Below are 17,513 nucleotides of genomic sequence, written 5' to 3'. Positions count from 1 at the left end.
ACCCTGTTGCTAACGAGCATGATTGCTGGCCCCTTAAAGCCTCGTCAAGTGGCAAAGGAGTTCCGCAGACGCCTGTTTCGCAGCGAGAAAGGAGCGTGCAGATTAGGGCTGCAGGCTGGAAGATTAGGACGCCCTAGAAAACAAACCGCGCGAGAGAGGGGCTTGCAGTGCAGACGCCGCGGTCGAGCTCGCTCTTTATTCGACTTTTCCGGCTCCTCCGTTCTTCCTGCAGCCGTCGAGCCCCTCCCTGTGCAAATCACAGGGCTTCGCTAGGGCCCGCACCATCTGCAGGCGCGCTCGGTCTCCTGCGGCGGCGGCGCCTCCGCCTCTTCCTTCCGCAGGTTCGCAGCGCTCCGAGCCGTCGAGGCGGGAGGAAGGCGCAGCTCGAGCGCGCGCGCGGCTCCGGCTGACTGGCAGAGGGGAGGCGGGGTGAAGGGCAGGCGAGGCGAGACCTGTGGCGCTTGCCCGCGCAGCGGCGCGTCAGCCATATTGCAGCAGCAGCCGGGGAGGGGCAGCAGCGACGCCCACACGCCCAGAGGACCAAGAGCGCAGCCGGAGCGGACGCCCAGTACCAGCCGCAGCAGCCGCCTTGCCTGGTCGAAGCCACACGGACCTGCCGCGGCGAGGTAAGGACCCCGCGGACGAAACTCCGCCCCACCCTCGACGGTCCTCACGGGGGTTGGGGGGGACCAGCGAGGAAACTTGGCGGCGACCAAGTGGCGCGAAGTTGCTTTTGTGGCGCTGCAAGCCGAGGCTTCGGCAACAGGTGGGGCGGCGGGGGATTAGCGCCCGGCTCTTCTTACGAGAGAGGAGTTGGCGCACTTATTTAGCGCTTCTCGAAGCAGCTCGTTTGCATTCTGCCCCAAAAGCCTCGTTAAGTTTTACTCCTCCCGCCGCTTTCCAGAGAATCTTTGCGCTTCTTGAAAGCTGAACCGGAAAGTGCTGCTTTTCTGTTCCGCCTCGTTTGAGCCGCCCTGCCTTGCATAGCCCGGCCCGAGTCAGCCTCGTGGGAGAAGTAAGCCCCCCCCCCCCCCCAGTTCAGCGCCTCTTACGCCCAAGGAAGTGGGAAAAGGATTTGCCGCTTAAATCCGCCCCCCTCCCTTGGGAATGCCCGCAACAGGATTATTACTCACATCCTCTGCAAACCGGCCTATTTCGACTCGGGTCTTTAATTTTTTGGATCTGGGGGTATTAAAGGGCTGACCGAGGCAGCGATCCGAAGGCGCTTTCCTGGGAGTCGGCCCCATTGAATCCCACGGGATTTACTTCTGAGTAGAGGTGGCTGGGATTGCGCTGTTAGGCAGCTTGTTCTTACTTGTCCCGGGGTTGGAGAAAGGGTGGGTCCCCTCCCTGAGCCAGGGATGAAATATTGGGGGGGGGGGACAGGTAAGCGATCACAATAAGCAGTGCACGCAGACCATTTGAATGGCAAACTTCGGGGGGGGGGGCTCCCTCGAATATCTCATTGGCGTTGGCTCCTATGCCTCCCTCCCCTTCTATGCCATGCACGCAGGTGGGGGTGGCGGGGTGGGAGCGAGTTCTGCTTCCCGTAAACGGGAGTGAATGCGAAACTCCGTTGGCGGCAACTCATTCCGGAGTGATTAATGCAAGTACAAAAAGCAGAGCTACTGATAATACGCGGGCCGGTTCTTCCTCAGCGTTTCGTTTGACGAGGGGAGGAAGCTGAAGCAGTTCCTGTCTGTGGGTGAAAGACTGCAGGTTACATCAGACCTACATTTTGAGCTACCGGGAAACTCCTCTTGCCCTGCCCCGTTTCGAGGCAAAATGAAGCCTTGACTCTGTAAGGTTGTTCCCCGCCAGCTTCAGCCCTTTATTGAATGTGGGACTCGGTAGAATCGTTGCCTGCAACTTGCTTGCTTCAGAGCAGTCTTAATGCGGGAAGGGAGGGGGGCGGGGAGGTCCCTGATCTTTATTTAAAAGGGCTGTAAAGCTAGTGAATTACTGCTGCGAGGTCTTTAAAGCAGAGAGACTTTGAACGCAGACCGTTTCCCTTTAAGGCTTAAAGTTTTAAGTCAAGGGGTTTAGTTGATTCCGTGTTGCTTGGATACTTGTTCTGTAAGAGACCACTGTTTGGAAAAACTTGAAATATGATTAACCCTCCACACACGCACACGCATGCATGTCCTTGAACATTTTTGAAATTGTGGTTGTTCCTATGGGTGTGGCTGAGCAAATGACCTTCTCTCCTTGCAATCAGACTCCTCTTTCGCTGGGTGAGGTTGCTGGCTTTGTTTTTTTCTATAGGGGTTGGCGTAACTAAGTAATTATTGGTCATGAGTGAATCATCCTTGCTTACTTAACCTGCTTAAAGCTGCAATCCTATGCACATTTATATGGGAGTGTGTCCAACTGAGCACACTGAGAGTTACACCTGAGTAGGCTTAAGTGGAACTTCTCTATTGAACTTCTCTCCCCACACCTTACACCGTAGTTTAACTTGAGTGTGTTATTTATTTGGATTCTTTGCGCAGATCTTGTAGAAGAAACAGGAATACCCTTAGGCTGCTGCATGAATATTTGCTTTTGGACCAACAGGAACACTTCAAGAACCGAAAATGCCAAAACCAGTAAGTGCTTCCACAGAACCTTACACTGTTCATTCATTAGTGCTCCATTTAATTGTTTTTCTTAGGACAAGAATTGTAGAAGTTATAGAACTGTAGAGTTGGAAGGGATCCTGAGGATTATCTAGTCCAACCCTCTGCAATGCAGGAATACACAGCTGTCCCATATGGGGACTGAACCTGCAACCTTGGCATCATCTTAAAGAAACTATACTTTGAAAATTTATAGCACAGCTGTCCCTAAATCGGGGGAGGGGGGGAAGGAAGGGGTGCTAAGCTGTGACCCTCCAGGTATCTCCCATGATCCCTGACTGGCTGAAGCTGTTGGGAGTTGAAATACAGTAACATTTGTCCAAATTCAAATAACATTTTCTTTCTGTAAAAAAGGTGGCATAAATTATCCTTTTCCATTCTAATGAAATTATTATAAAAGTAAAAAATTCTTATCTCTATTATAAAAAACCCAATTACCTGATTGAGGCTACATGGGATTTGCCTCTGAGTAGCCATGTATAGGATTGCGTTGTAAAAAAAGAACAAACAGCAGGAACTTGTTTTTTTCATATCCCACAGAAGGTAGGAGTTGTGTTTACATAAGCACATTGGTCCATACTGATGCTTTTATGAGTCTGCCGTGTTTTATAGGTTTACTCTCTTAACTTTTATATTCTCTGGCTTGAAAGTTAATTGAATCTAAATTTAAGTTTGTTATATTTCCCACCCCCACTGTGTAATCACATTCAGCAGAATCCTAAACATGTTTACACAGAGGTAAGCACTGTTCAGTAGGGCTTCCTTCATAATTGCACTTAGGTTTGCATTTCAGTAACAAAACTTCAAGCAACTAATACTATCTGTATTAGGGCTTAACATCTCCTCTAGCTGTGGCCCCTTTTTGACCTTGCACTGTGTGATCACACTGAGAGTGACTTTTCCTGAATTACTTTTCACACCAAGTCACAGGTTGCATGGAGACGAAGAATTTGCTTCTCCTGCAGAATTCGTATCTAAGGAGCAGTTTAATAATGAACTTGGATTTCAGAGGAATGACAGAGTTCATTAGCTTGTTAAGGGTGTTTTCTTCAAGAAAGAAACTAAAGTGTTAATCGGCACAGTTCAGCCTGCGTAAATGGGTTATAAAATGACTCAGTTACTTTACCTAGAGATTAACTGTACACATTGGATGTTCATAAGTTCAGTTAAAACTCCATGGATGCCATGTGAGTTCTTTGCCATGGCTGTGGGGAGCTGGTTTGTGTGGCGGTGGTGTCTTGCAAATTGCCACACTCAAGCTTAAGTTTTGGCTAGCTACCTAAAGACTTGGTAGCGCTGTAGAACTCTTGCACTGTGTGCCAAATCTGCAAAAATTCTTCACACTCTTTTCTCCTTTGACCTCATAACTGTTGTGACAAGAGGTTATGAATAGAGCAGGATCGTTTTTTCATTCTGAGGGCCTTTTTCTTTCATGGACAGTTTTCCAGGGAGTTGCATGCCATTGGTGGGCATGGCCAGAGCAGCCCATGTGTCTCTTGTACCATAGGCTACATTCCAACTACACAAAAGTCAGAGGTTTCCATGCACACATCTCTCTATCCAGGCAAGCAAGAGGCATTCTCACAGCTCAAGGATACATTCCAGCCTTGTAAAAGCACTCAAGGAGGGTGTGTAACAGGCATAGTGATGGATTGGCCGGGGGAAAGTCCTGGTGGTCAGATAGAGTGGCCTGGAGTGCTGCATTTGACCCCCAGGCCTGAAATTCCCCACTCATGGCTTATTAGTTCTTCAGCCATTTATTTCAGCTTCCCACAGGGGGGAAGTTGTGGCTGAAATCTGTTTGTGCTACTGTTAAGCAAAGGAGCTTTTCTCTGTCCTGGAGATCAATCCTGTGCACACACAAGTTAGGTGTAAGTTCTGTTAAACTTGATGGGACTTAATTGTAAGTAATGTTTAGGATCGAACTGCTATAGCAGAGATATGTTGGTCTAAGATGATTTGATTTTGCAGAAAACATTGTGAAACACTTCCCTTCTTCAAGGAAACTTTTGCCATTGCTGCTGCTAGTCTAAATCAAGGGCATTTGTCACTACGTATGTGTGAGCAAACAAACAGAATCAGTCCCCTCAAGAAATTAGGATGAACTCCCAAGTCATTGAAGTCTGGCAGGGCTTAGTGAAAAAGAGGGTTTGTAATTTTTCAGATATTATTTATTATTTAAAATGTTTTTAAACAACTCAACATCCTTACAGATCCCAAGGCAGCATACAAAGGGCATGGCTGATTAGCCATACCAAAATAAAATGCAGTAATACAAAAACCACAATCAAATGAAACAATACATGTCCCAGTCCTTTGTTGCTGCCAAAATGCTGAGGAGATCCATTTTCTTGATTTGAACGCTTTGATAAAGAGCCAGCAATATATAAATCACTGTCATCTTTTAGACCATTAGGAGGGTGGGTTAAAATGGCAGGATTAGTTTTTAGTGAGAACCTGCTTCTACTGTAGATGGATGGATTTTTCTCCCAAGCTGCTGCATTGCTCCACAGGTGTGGCAAGTTGGAATGGTGTGGATAGAAATGGCTAAAGCTTTGACTTGAGAAAAGGGAGATAAATATGTTTGCCAATTGCTGATAGCTGCGTTTCCACCCTTAGAAACTGAAAGGTTTACTTCATTATGTGTGTGACAGCTAGCTCTCTGTTCAAGGCAAGCTACTCTTTTTGTCTACATTTCTATTAAAAAGTTGTGACTAGAGATGGAAGAGAAATTAGCTCTGGATTTTTACGTGAATACTTCAGAAGCGTAGCTTTCTTACCTTTGAAACAATCCTCAATAACTGTTCCCAATTTAGAGATGAAGGAATTAAAACTTGAGTGGGAGCTGCCCATGGCTATCCAGTTAACTCAGGGTTTTGAACTGGTGTGTTCTCGTCATGAATCTGAGGAGCAGCTAACCTGTTGCCCTCCAAGGGTTGTTGGACTCCAGCCAGCGTGCTCAGTGGTCAGGCATGATGGAAGTTGTACTCCAACAACATGGAGGGCCATAGGCTAACCAGGCCTGCCATACAGGTTGGTGAAGAAGGTGTGAGGTCACTGCCAGAAACATGTAATAGGAATAGGTCATTGCCTGAAACTTGTAATGGGAACAGAATGTTTATAAGTCTGCCATAAGCACAAAATACCTTTCTTGGATTAATATTGGATTCATTATTCCTACTGATACTTTCCAGGACAAAATGCTGTACCTTAACTTCAAGGGTATCCATGCCACCTACTTTTCCTCCTTCCTCCCTTCATACTTTTCCATTCTCCCACTCCACCCCACCCCCGGATGTTATTGTAGTGATGATAGAAGTCCACTTCCTATGTAATCTGAGGCTTTCTACCATTTTCAATCCAGCTGGATAGAGCAGTTAGGTGAATTAGAAACTCAAGTTCTGTGAGAATGCCCTACCTCGACATGACCTCCTGGGCTCTGGTTAGTTACACAGAAACATTTCTGTAGGTTGAGGAAAAGTTCCTTCATCTAATCATCTAAAGCTGCTTACAACTGTGTTCTTAATTGTGCCTGAGCTTGGCCTGTCAGCTGACAAGTGGAGCAACAGCTAGTAGAGGTGAACTTGTTCTTCCTTCTCTTGCAGTCAACAAATGTCTTGAGAGCTAAAATTCTGACCTGGTCTGCAAGGTAAATGGGGAAAGCCAGCTATCACCTTTCCAGTAATTTCTGAGCTGTGTGGTGCTGCTGGGGATTTACAGGCATGGATCTGTGATGGTTCCTACCAGTGCAGTGTGTGCACAGCTTTCTACATAATCAGCAGTTAAGTAGCTCTTTGACTGTTACAGTTATTAGGAAAGGAGAAAAATCACCATGGGGGATTACCTAGCTTAAAGTTATTGCTGATCCACCCGTTTCAAAAGAGCGAAGTTTAGTTTCGGAATTCTCCCCTCTCTTTGCTTCAGCTCTGCCCTCTGCAATTGCTAATACCACTGAAGAGAGATGCATATTTATTTACAGGCTCACAACTGGAAATAAGGTTGCCTTTGCAGAACTGAAGCTGCCCAGAATTCTTTACAGGCATTTGGGCATTCAAAGATTCCTTCCCTTGGAGAATGGGACTGTCTCTATAACATGAGCTAGGAACCTTTGGTCCTCCAGATGTTGCTGTAAAGCTCCCATAATTCCTGGCTATTGCTTATGCTAGTCTGAGCTGGAGCTGGCAAGTGTTGTAGGTCCAGCAACATTTGGCAGACTACAGGCTCCCCAAGTTTGCCATAGAGAAGAAGCAGCTATGGATGCAGCCCACCTTTATCCCAGCTTCAGTTCTATGAAGTTCACCGCCGTTTTCAGTTGAAAGATGAGGAAACATAGGCAAGTCACTCTGCCAGCCTAATGCTGTGACCCTAAACACTAGGAATTAAGCCCAGTAGAACATGGGGGCTTATTTCCAAGCAGTGTTATGGGCTGAAAATCTCTCATAAGTTCATTAGTAACAATGGATAGATGCCAACTGTAAATAATACCATATTAGGCAAGCTTGGACGTTTCAGCTTTTTTTTTTTTTTAGCTTAAGTTGTTAGGCTGGACTAGGGAACAAAAAGTTAAAGCCCATATCAAACATGAGGATATATTTTCCAAAGATAATCAGCTTCTGTAAACCACTATGGTATTTTTTTAAAAAATGGAAAACAGTTTAGACATAAATACTCTCACCAAGGTTCCAATCTGCACTGGGCCTGTCACACCTCCTGTATAAAAAATTTTTCCCACAACTGTCCCATTTCATGAATGGCTTCATATCTGGTATGGTGCCTAGACATTCTTGTGTAAGACCGTCATTTAAGACCTGTCTGAAAATACCAAGTGCTAAAATAAAATTGTACACTGATTCACAGGGCAGAGCTTGTTGAAAGGCAGCATAAACTTTAATTCAAAGCAAACGCGTTGGAGTAAAGTAAATATTAAGGTACAAATACTAATTTGAAACAGGCTCTAGAGATCTTTAAATTTGCCTGTGTATGAGGATATCTTTACACAGGCTGGGCAGAGCCTAATGAATTAGTTTCTACTTGCATGTACAATATGTCCTGCTTTTCCAGCAATAGCAAAAAGTGTGTACATGGAACACATGGATAAAATTTTATATATATATTTGGCCCTGTTCCTTAAGGGGGTTGACTATACTGTTATGTTTGTGAGAGCAGGAGGTACTGTTGAATTGGGCATATGGTGGAACAGTTTTTCTCTGCGTATTAGCCAGAAGGATGTAATTACTAGCCTATTTCCAGTGCCTGCCATCAAGTGATTGCTGCTTTCTTTTCATTCACCGCATAAAGTCTATACGCTTTCTTTGTATTTTAGAACGCTTCCTAAATAAAGCTTAAGCATCCATTCTTAGCATAATCATCTCCTTTTATTAATGAACTACCAATCTGCATACAGCTGTTGCAACAAAGAAATCTGATTAGGGAGAGGTTTGGTACAGTCGGTTGCTGCTTTTCTCTGTGTTTGGCCACGTACAAAGAGTTTGTTTAGTCTCTTATAGTATGTGTGGCGCAAAGGCACATGAATCATTTGTCACCCAAAACTGGACAGTACTATCCTAATCTGTGTAGATATAAACATTTACCATTTTACAAAATAATTCAGCTAGCTTCATCGGAATTTTCTTCTACATTGAAAATCAGTTCACATTAATTTAATAAGCTCTATGGCCTTGGGGGAATATTAATAATTTGCATAAGTAAAAAGTCATGACTTTAGTCCCAAATCTTGGATGTTAACCACAGCCAAAAAGTATCTTAGAAAATCCCTTGATGGTTTCATATATTTGACCATGATACATACCACCAGGTGCTACATTCCCTGGTGACATAAAGTATGTAAGCAAAGATTTCTCCCAAAGATGATGAAGCATCATAAGCTAGAATGAGTGTTCTTCAGTCCAGGTGAAAGGCAGTTAAAAGGAGGTTTACAATTTTTTAAAAAAACACCCACTAACGGTGCCTCAGTCTTATATGAACTTTAGTTTATTGGCTCTCATCCAGTCCACTACTGAGGCAAGACAACTGTTCAGCACATCCACTGCCACTCCTGCAGATATAAAGGAGAAGCAGAGCTGTGTGTTATCAGCATATTGCTGACAACATACTCCAAAACTCCAGATGACCCCACTCAGTGGTTTTATATAGATGTTAAATAGCATGGGGAATAAAATTGAACTCTGAGCAACCCCACATTGAAGGCTCCGTGGGGCCGAAGAGCACTCTCCAAGCGTTACCCTCCCGAAGTAGATTATTCTCTTTTTAGACACCAAAAAGCATTTGATAATGTGGAGAAGCAGCATTTTAATTGTTTCTTGAACCTTTTAAAATTAGCTATTTTAGATGTTGGAATCTGTTTTCAGTAAGCGTCTTTTCAACAATCAGGTGTTTTTTTCTGGTTTCTGTTTTACAGAAGGGCATGTCAAAGTTACTCCTCCTCCTGTTATCATTTGTGCTTTCATTAGAGCCTTTGCCAATTGATACTAGGAAGAACAAGTTGACATTTGCAATATAATGTTATCCCTATTGTTTCTGTGTTACCCGATCCTAAAGCTGATGGGGCTGAGGGGCAAATAAGTTCCAAAATATAAAATACAGTAAGGTTGTGGAAAATTCTGGCTCATTGACTGGAAAAAGAGTAAGTGAATTAGTTTATTGCTTAGAAGGATAGCAGCTATTTATTGTGTAAAATACTTTTTCTTATTTATGAATATTGCCATTCAGGTTAATCTTTCTATCTTGGAAATGTATCTGAAATTGTTTTTGTTTTGTTTTTTAATTTAGATGGGCAAATATGTCTCAACAGCTACTCTAGGAGGTTCTTTATCAAGTTAATAGAGGAGCCTAGGAGTTCTTTATATTTAAATGTACCATCAAGCAGCTGAACTTGCTTCAGTGTATGACTGGTTTCATCCATTTGAAAAGCAGAACATGGTTTATTTTTGTTTTTTAATGACTCAACTTGTTTGCTTTGGTTTCAAAAATGGTTATGGCCTATGATGTGTTAAACCTAGATTCTATTATTGCCTTATTTACATTAGCGTTAACTTAGATCATGTTTAAGACTATCATTATTTACTTCTGTTCTATTAAAAAAACCAAGTCACAGAAGTTCTACAAAATCTTTGAAAACATTACAACATGGAAGCACATATTTAACTTTCCTGTACCAGGAGTAATGTAGAACTTGACTGAGGTTGGGGGGCATTCAACAGAACTCCAGATTCAGGAGTGTGTGTTGGCTATAGGTGGCAGTGGTGAGATATCGGGCCGGAATCTCTTTTATCTTAGCAGTACTTCTCAAGCCACTCTTAGAAACCCTGAGTGCTTCTTCCAGTCAGCACAGTTAAAAGAAGCAGTGAAAAACAATAATATTGGATAATAATATTGGATAGTATAATATTGGATAATATCCTTCCTACATCCCTCTCCAAAGCACTGTCATTGGAAGTAAAAAGGATAAGCATTCCTTGGTTGGAAGCTACAATTTTTGTCACCAAAGTGCGTGCCGTCTCACACTTTCTTCCTGCCTACCATTTCCTTTTATGGAGAACTGGGGAAGAGTATCTATTTTTAAATGATTTTCTGTGTCCCTCCGAAGCAGCCTTTCCGAACATGGTGCCTTCCAGACATCTGGCCTGCAACAGCCATCAGTCAGGGTCCATGGTCAGGGATGATGAGAGTTGTAATTAAAACCATTTGGAGAGCACCACATTGTAGAAGTGTCCCTTGAAACTTCAGGAGCGGCCTGGTTCACTCGCTCCGGATGAGGTCTGAATCTCTGGATGTTGGTTTTGTCCAAACTGAATGCATACCCCTAGTTATTCCTGTTCCGGTAAATAACTACTGCAAGAGGAAGATTGAGGCTAGAGTACGAAAAAACTGATCGTATGGTTGCATAGTAATTATTGTATTTCTAATAGGAGCTAATAAAGGTGACTGTTGCATTGTGGACAAGCAATGTCTGTAAGAAAGTTTTCTCCATATGCAGAAGCCATTGTGAAGTGTTGAGAACTGGTGACATGTGTTCTGTCTTGTAGCCATTATGCCCAGGAATAATACTGTGGTATTTATGATGAGGCTTGTAAGCTTTCTCCTGGGGTTCCCAGTTATCTTGCTGTTCCATTTTCAAGGGATGTATGGAGCAGGTACTGGTAGCCACTGGTCTTCAGTTACAACTTTTCCCATCCTGCCTTGTTCTTTGTACTGGTCTAAAGGGTCTTTGTAGATAGGCCCTGTAAAGTTTAACCTTGGGATTTTTAGTTCCATTGAGAATGCTGAAAGTTATATTTATCTACCACACTAGTGGCCACAAAGGGTTCCTTCTGTTAACCTCCAACACAGGTATGTGGAAATTTTGGCCCTCCAGATGTTGGTGAACTACAACTGCCATCAGTTCTAGACAGCATGGCCAATGGACAGAGATGATGGGAGTTTAGCAAAATCTGGAGGGCCAACTGTTCTTTATGCCTACTCTGTGTATAGGAATCTGCTTTTGAAAACTGAGCAACCCTATCTATGGCAAAAAAAACCCCACACCTATCAAAGTACTGCATCATGCTTGCTTAAGACAGCTGAGTAGGTGATATTGTTTTGGAGTGCAGTAAATGAAACAATAATGACAAGCATCAGTATTCACCAATTCTGTTTCTTGCTTCTCCACTAGCTCCATTATTCCTTCTCCTAATAGCCAAGTGTTCTTTAACCTGCTCTCAGAAGATGGTCCATGTAATGTTCCTGACCTTTATGGACCTGGTGAAAGGCAACCTTTGGTGATTCTGAGATGCTTTTATATTATGATATTGTATATGCCTTTTTATTTATTTCCTAAATTTTTATACTACCCTTCATCTGAAGATCACAAGGTTGTTCACAATATAAAAATACAAAATGAGAACACAAAATACACAATAAAACATAAAATCCCCCTCCCACAAAGGCGTTTAAATAGCCATAGGATGTTAATCAGCCAAATGCCTGGTTGAAGAGAACCATTTTTGCCTGGAGTCTAAAGCTATGTAATGAAAGGACCAGGCCAGCCTTCTTGGGGAGGAGAGCATTCCACAAGTGGGGAGCTACCATAGAAAAGACCTGTTCTTGAGTTGCCACTCTATAGACCAGTGTTTCCCAACTGGGGGCCATGACCCTCTGCCCCCCCCCGAATATTCCAGGGGGGGGCACAGGTGAAAATTACGTAAATGGGGGGAGCCACAGCATGAGGCTAGGGGGCCACAGGGGGAAGTGATAAGAAAAGATTTTTATATATATATAAATCCTGATTGGCAGGCTACCTGCTTAAGCACGTAAGGAGGCAACCCACCGGGGGCAGCCTAGAGCTTCTTTTTGCCACATGAATTTTCTTGGAGCAGTCCGTTTGTTTCCAGCGGGAAAGGGCAACCGACTCCCATTTTGACCACTGCTTGTAGCTGCTGCCAGTGCTGGACCAGGTGGCCGCCTGGGCCTGACTCCACAAGGCGGGTGCAATCCACCCCGGCGCCTAGCAGATCAGGGTCTTTGGATGTTGCCGAGGGGTGCAGGGCCCGTCGGGAGCATCAGCCTGGCTCTGCATGGCGGGGGACGAAATCCACCCCAGCGCCTAGCCAAGCAGGGTTGTCTGTTGCTGCTGACTTGCATCTAGTAAATAACTAAGTGTCTGCTCAGAAGAAAGCTGCACTGAGTTCAGTGGGCCTTACTCCCAGGTAAAGGTGTGTGGGGCTATAGCGTTTTATCTAGGCAGCCAGGGCTCCTTCGGATGACAAGATCTTTTTGCATCAGGTCAGTGAGGACCGCTTGTTTTTAAAATTCTCCTATATATGCAGAACTCCCTGTGCGCCTTTTGCAGACCCTTCACGTGTCCCTGTTTTCCAGGGACCAATCCCAGATTTACAGAAGTTCTCCCAGTTTCTGATTTGATCCCAGAATGTCCCACTTTTCCTTAGGACATCTGTTTTCACCAGAGAAATGTTGGAGAGTATGGAATTATTCAACCCCCACAAGCCATCTGAAGGCTGCCCTGAATAGGGAAGTTTTTATAATGTGTTAAATGTTTTATTATGCTTTTACATATCTTGGAAGACACCCAGAGTGGCTGGAGCAACCCAGTCAAGATGGGCGGGGTATAAATAGTAAAATTATTATTATGGAATAGGACATCCTTATTTTCATCAAGAGAAATGTTGGAGGGTGTGCCTTTGGACTGTTATCTGTAGGTTTCCCCCTCTGTGTCAAATCACTGGGGCCAAATAAGTGTTGTTTACTTTTTATAATACATGGAAGATGGATCTCCCTCGGAGGTTCTGGACTCTCCTTCCTTGGAAGTTTCAAAGCAGAGGTTGGATGGCCATCTGTCGTGGATGAGTTTAGCTGAGTTTCCTACGTTGCAGGGGGTTGGACTAGAAATAAGACCCTTCCAGCTCTATGATTTTATGTTTTTCTGCTTCAACAATATTTCATTATGTTCCTATCATTTTATGTATTTTGTATAAATTATAAAAGTTATAACTAAAACATGTTCTGTTTACAAACAAAACAGTAGTTGCTAACTACATTATTAATGTAACATCTAGTTTGACCGTTTTAAAGCACATTTTGGATGGTCTGTATCTGTAGTGGGTTAATCTGTGCATTTATAACTGATTTCTGAGGTTGGAAACATTACTGTTGTATGTATGATTTCAGGTTTAGCAGGTAAAATGATGGAGTAAAAAGTTCAGCTAAGGAGGATGTCTATACTCGGACTCTTAAGGAAATGCATAGGTCTTTTGAACTTTCCTTAGTGGTTTAGTTCAAATTTGCTTTATGTGGGTATTGGTTTTCTCCAGGAAGTGAAAACAATATATGGGAGTTGCAGCTTTTGTGCTCTGTAAGGAGTATGATTATGTGCATTCCTTAAGGAGAGGCTAGAAATAAATCTTATCAGACCTGATTATGTGGGGGTTGGAAGGAGGTTTTCTTAATTGAAACGCCTTTAAGATTTATACTGAGAAATGGTTTGCTAAAGCTTTTGGAATTTGTTAAATCCAGTCACTATACATTTCATGGATATCCTGGGATACACACAGAGAGACCATATTGCTTAAAAATAGCCTTTGTTAAATTGTGGGGAGGTGGGTGTGTGCTTGGAATGAGGATTAGAAAAACCCAAACATTCTTTAACACTTCTCCACTCTTGGTTGATCACACTAAAGATTAGATATTGAGAATGCATAATTTGCATGTATTCCTATAATACATTCTTTTTAATTTAGAATGCTCGGAATAAGGGTTCTGACCACAACTTTCTGATGCTTGAGAGTAATGAAAAACCAGTATGATTTATTTCCTAGTGTTAATCTACAGAGATATAGAACAGGACAAATGCTTGATTAACCCATTGTGCCATATTGTCTAGCATCCACTAACAGCAGATTAGAACCTTTATAGAGAGCAAGCTTATGAATGGATGTTGGCCACCATCTCTAAATGGAGTATTCATGTTTAGATATACTATATCTCTGAGATCCAAATACTAGGTACAAACAAGGGGTGACCTTTACCTTTATACCCTCTTTGTGAGTTCTGTGTTGAAACATTAGGTTGGCCATTATGGAAAACAGAATTCTTGACTAAGTGGGCTTTGACCTGATACAGTAGTGATCATGTTAACTTCTGACCCACTGGGGTCTTCTTATCTTGTGGATTGCAGAAACATAGGTTTCTCATGAACAGCATTAGCTATACAGAAATATGTCAGTTGTCATCATGCTACGTCCACAAACCACTCTCTGCTCATTTTCTGCTTCAACCATGCTCTTTTAAAAGAGGCAACATAACAGTATAGGGAGAATAATTAGCATGCTTTTACCTCTTTAAAAACCCAGAATAACTACAACTCTTAATATACCAAGGAGACCTGTGTTGTAATTTAAAAGCCTTCCCTTAATGTGGTCAATTCATTGCCCTAATTCTAAAGGGATGTTAATTAAGATGTCAGGCTTCATACTAATAGTAGCCCTGGCTTAGCATAACACTATGCACTGGAAGAATGAACACTAAAATGTCATTTTACTTAAACTAAAAAGCTCAGTCAAAGCCAGGAGCTGCAAAGCAAGTAGAACACTCAGGATAATGTCTGGCAAATTACCTTGATGGACCAGCATCTTGAAATATTTGTAGCGCTTATGCGTTTGAACACTATGGTGATTTTATTTTTAAAAATTGTTTACTAGCACATAGCATCTTGTATACGCTTCAAATCCTGAACCACAGTTCTAAAATCTGTTATACAAATCACAGTGCACACTGGCTCTGTTTTCATATCCATTACTTTAATTTCTCTTCTAGGTCAATGTCCGAGTTACCACTATGGATGCAGAGCTGGAGTTTGCCATCCAGCCTAACACAACAGGCAAACAGCTGTTTGACCAGGTCAGTATATAGTGTGTAAGTTTTCATCAAAGTTTTCTGCAGGGAGGGTGGATCACCTGATACTTTCTCCTTTGCTCAAGGAACCATGCACTGGGTGGCATGTTGCAGATCTGCCTCTGTACAAATCAGCAATAGAAAGCTGGTGTTCCTTTAAAAATCTTAAGTTTGCATGTGCCTGAAATCCTTAAAGAGAGGTAAAGGGATTTTCCACCTACTCTTCTGGACATAAAGAAAAGGGAGAAAACCCCAGCACTCTGGGTCTGTCAAGTAAAGTTGTTAGATCAAAATTTAATCAGTAAAGGAATATAGCAAAAAGTACTATGTGTTCTGTGACCTTGCTGCGATTTAGAAAAAAAGGAAATCTGTAGTCCTCATTGAAGCTGTATTGCTCAGGTGTGAGGGGAAAGCCATTCACTTCCAAAATGGGTAGGAAAACATTGTGTCAACATTGTTTATTTGCTACACACACACACACACACACACAACTTTGTAATGTAACAGTACTCAGTTAATAAATGTTTTTAGATTAATTGGCTGCTAATAAATTATTTCTAGGGTTCAAGTACAGGTTCTGTTATATTGAATCAACATGAGTAATTGTAGAAGTGTGTATTAATCATACTTAAACTGCTCAGCACCTGTCACTGCTGTGGGATTACCAAATGGGGAGAAGAAAATACCCTGTATTAAAGGGGATGTGGTAATGACTTAATGGAGCGTATCCCAAAGAATATTGGAAAGGATTTAATATGGTCAATCTGTATACTTTGGAAATGGGCTTCCATTTTGTCATTTCTGCTAAGTAAAGGTCACCACAGAATTTGCAACAGGAAAGCTATGCTATTCTGCCTTACTAGTTCCTTAAGGTTTATAAGATACACTGTGTCTTTAAGGGATTTGTCTGTTATTGGTGGCTGCTGTAAGAAAAATGAAAGACAATTGGGAATGATCAATAGAGTGTAAACATTCGTAGATAGGATAGATAGTCCATTCACCTTATTACAGTGATTGAATACAGGTGTGGGTAATATTCCACCTGCATCCAGTTTGCCATTTATATTGATATCCTCAGGCAGAGAGGCAATGACTGCAAGGCATTTGACCTATGCACATGTGGGCCTTTGGGTTAGAGACTATAATAAACTGTGTAGTGCAGCAGAGGGTCTGTATATTTCTATTGTGAAGTCAGAGAAAATTGTACAGCGCTACAAAGAATAAAATCCAGTTTTCCTCTTAATATATCTTGCAAATTACTATTTTATTATATTTTTTACAACCAAGGAGGGAAAGCAATATTGCACCATCCATAGCTGTATATTAACTACAGTAAAGTTTTAACAATTTTTTGAAGTTGTGAATAGGGAGGGAAAGAGGGTTTTGTTAATAAATAACAAATATAAGAGGTTAGCAGTCACTTTTCTGCCAGCGATTTAACTCTTTCACAAGGTTTATGTAAGAATATAGGATTCGAGAATTTAGCAAGTTTTTCTTATGTAGAAAGGAAAGGCAGCATGTTGTGGGGTGTCAGTTCTGTGCATTTTATGAGGGAAATCATTACTATTATTAAATAACGTTGGAGGCTGTCAGTGCCACCATTTCTCTCTGTCTAGGCTAGGAAGCTGACCAGGTAGTGCCAGCAGCCTGCTTAATGCCGAGAAGTGCAAGGCAGCATTGTTTACAGGAATGGCAGATCGATAGTGGAATAACCCTCCTGGGTCAGAGGAAGGTTCATCAGTTCCCACATTCTGTCTCCCAGGGATGTAGAGCATGTGTCACATTGAGCGTCCTCACCTCAGGACCTGACATTTGGATGTAAATTGCTTCCATACAACCGAGATTCCTTTTAACAGCTAGTTTATTTAAAAGTAAACTATCAGGAATTGCCTTTTCTAGTGTGGTAATTAATTCCATGTTAGGTTTTGGATGGGAGAAAAAAACTTTATTTTGTCTGACCTGAACCTACTGCGAATCAGTGCCTTTGGATTTCTGTGTTTGTGTGTGTGTGTATGAGAGAGAGAGAGAGATTTTCTAAACAAACAAGTAAAGCCCCAATGTTTTAATAAGGGAAATGTCCTAAGGCCTTGCCAGTGACCCAACTGCAGCCCTGTACCCACACAACCCTGACCCTGCATTTAAAAATAAGGTATTCTAGAACAGATGTCTGTGGAGGCCTGACGAGACTTCTCTCTGTAGAAATGATGCAACATCTCCTCTCATTTGCCAGTATGTACAACCAGAACATAGTCGCTTTCCCTCCATAAAAGGGTCTCTTTCTTGGCTTTTTCCTTCTACACCATCACTGTGCCTTACGTAGGTATTTTCAGGATTTGGGTAGTATCACTCTGTTTCTGCTGTTAGTAACATCAGTTAGCCTGGAAACCTTGCCCGCCCCGCTAAAGATGTTGGGAGCAGCAGAGTGGGGATGAAGATATATGAACAGGCCTCAATTCCCAAACAAAGTGTAATAAATGGAAAAAAGATTAA

The 17,513-nt window shown here is 42.4% G+C and overlaps 1 protein-coding gene across 1 annotated transcript in view; it reads left to right on the top strand.

Moving 5' to 3' along the window:
* Positions 1-473: 473 nt before the first annotated feature.
* Positions 474-17,513, top strand: part of EZR (ezrin) — a 36,075-nt gene continuing 19,035 nt past the window's right edge. Inside the window, exons 1-3 of the mRNA XM_081187542.1 lie at positions 474-626; positions 2,493-2,588; positions 14,946-15,029. Of these exons, the coding sequence (XP_081043668.1) occupies positions 2,577-2,588; positions 14,946-15,029 (96 nt within the window). The 5' untranslated portion in view covers positions 474-626; positions 2,493-2,576. The remainder of the gene's footprint in view (positions 627-2,492; positions 2,589-14,945; positions 15,030-17,513) is intronic.

This window comes from Podarcis bocagei, assembly GCF_964188305.1.
Source record: "Podarcis bocagei genome assembly, chromosome: 3".
NCBI classification, from domain to species: domain Eukaryota; kingdom Metazoa; phylum Chordata; class Lepidosauria; order Squamata; family Lacertidae; genus Podarcis; species Podarcis bocagei.
The sequence above is the reverse complement of the archived record's forward strand: the minus strand, read 5'-3'. Positions and strand labels throughout refer to the sequence as shown.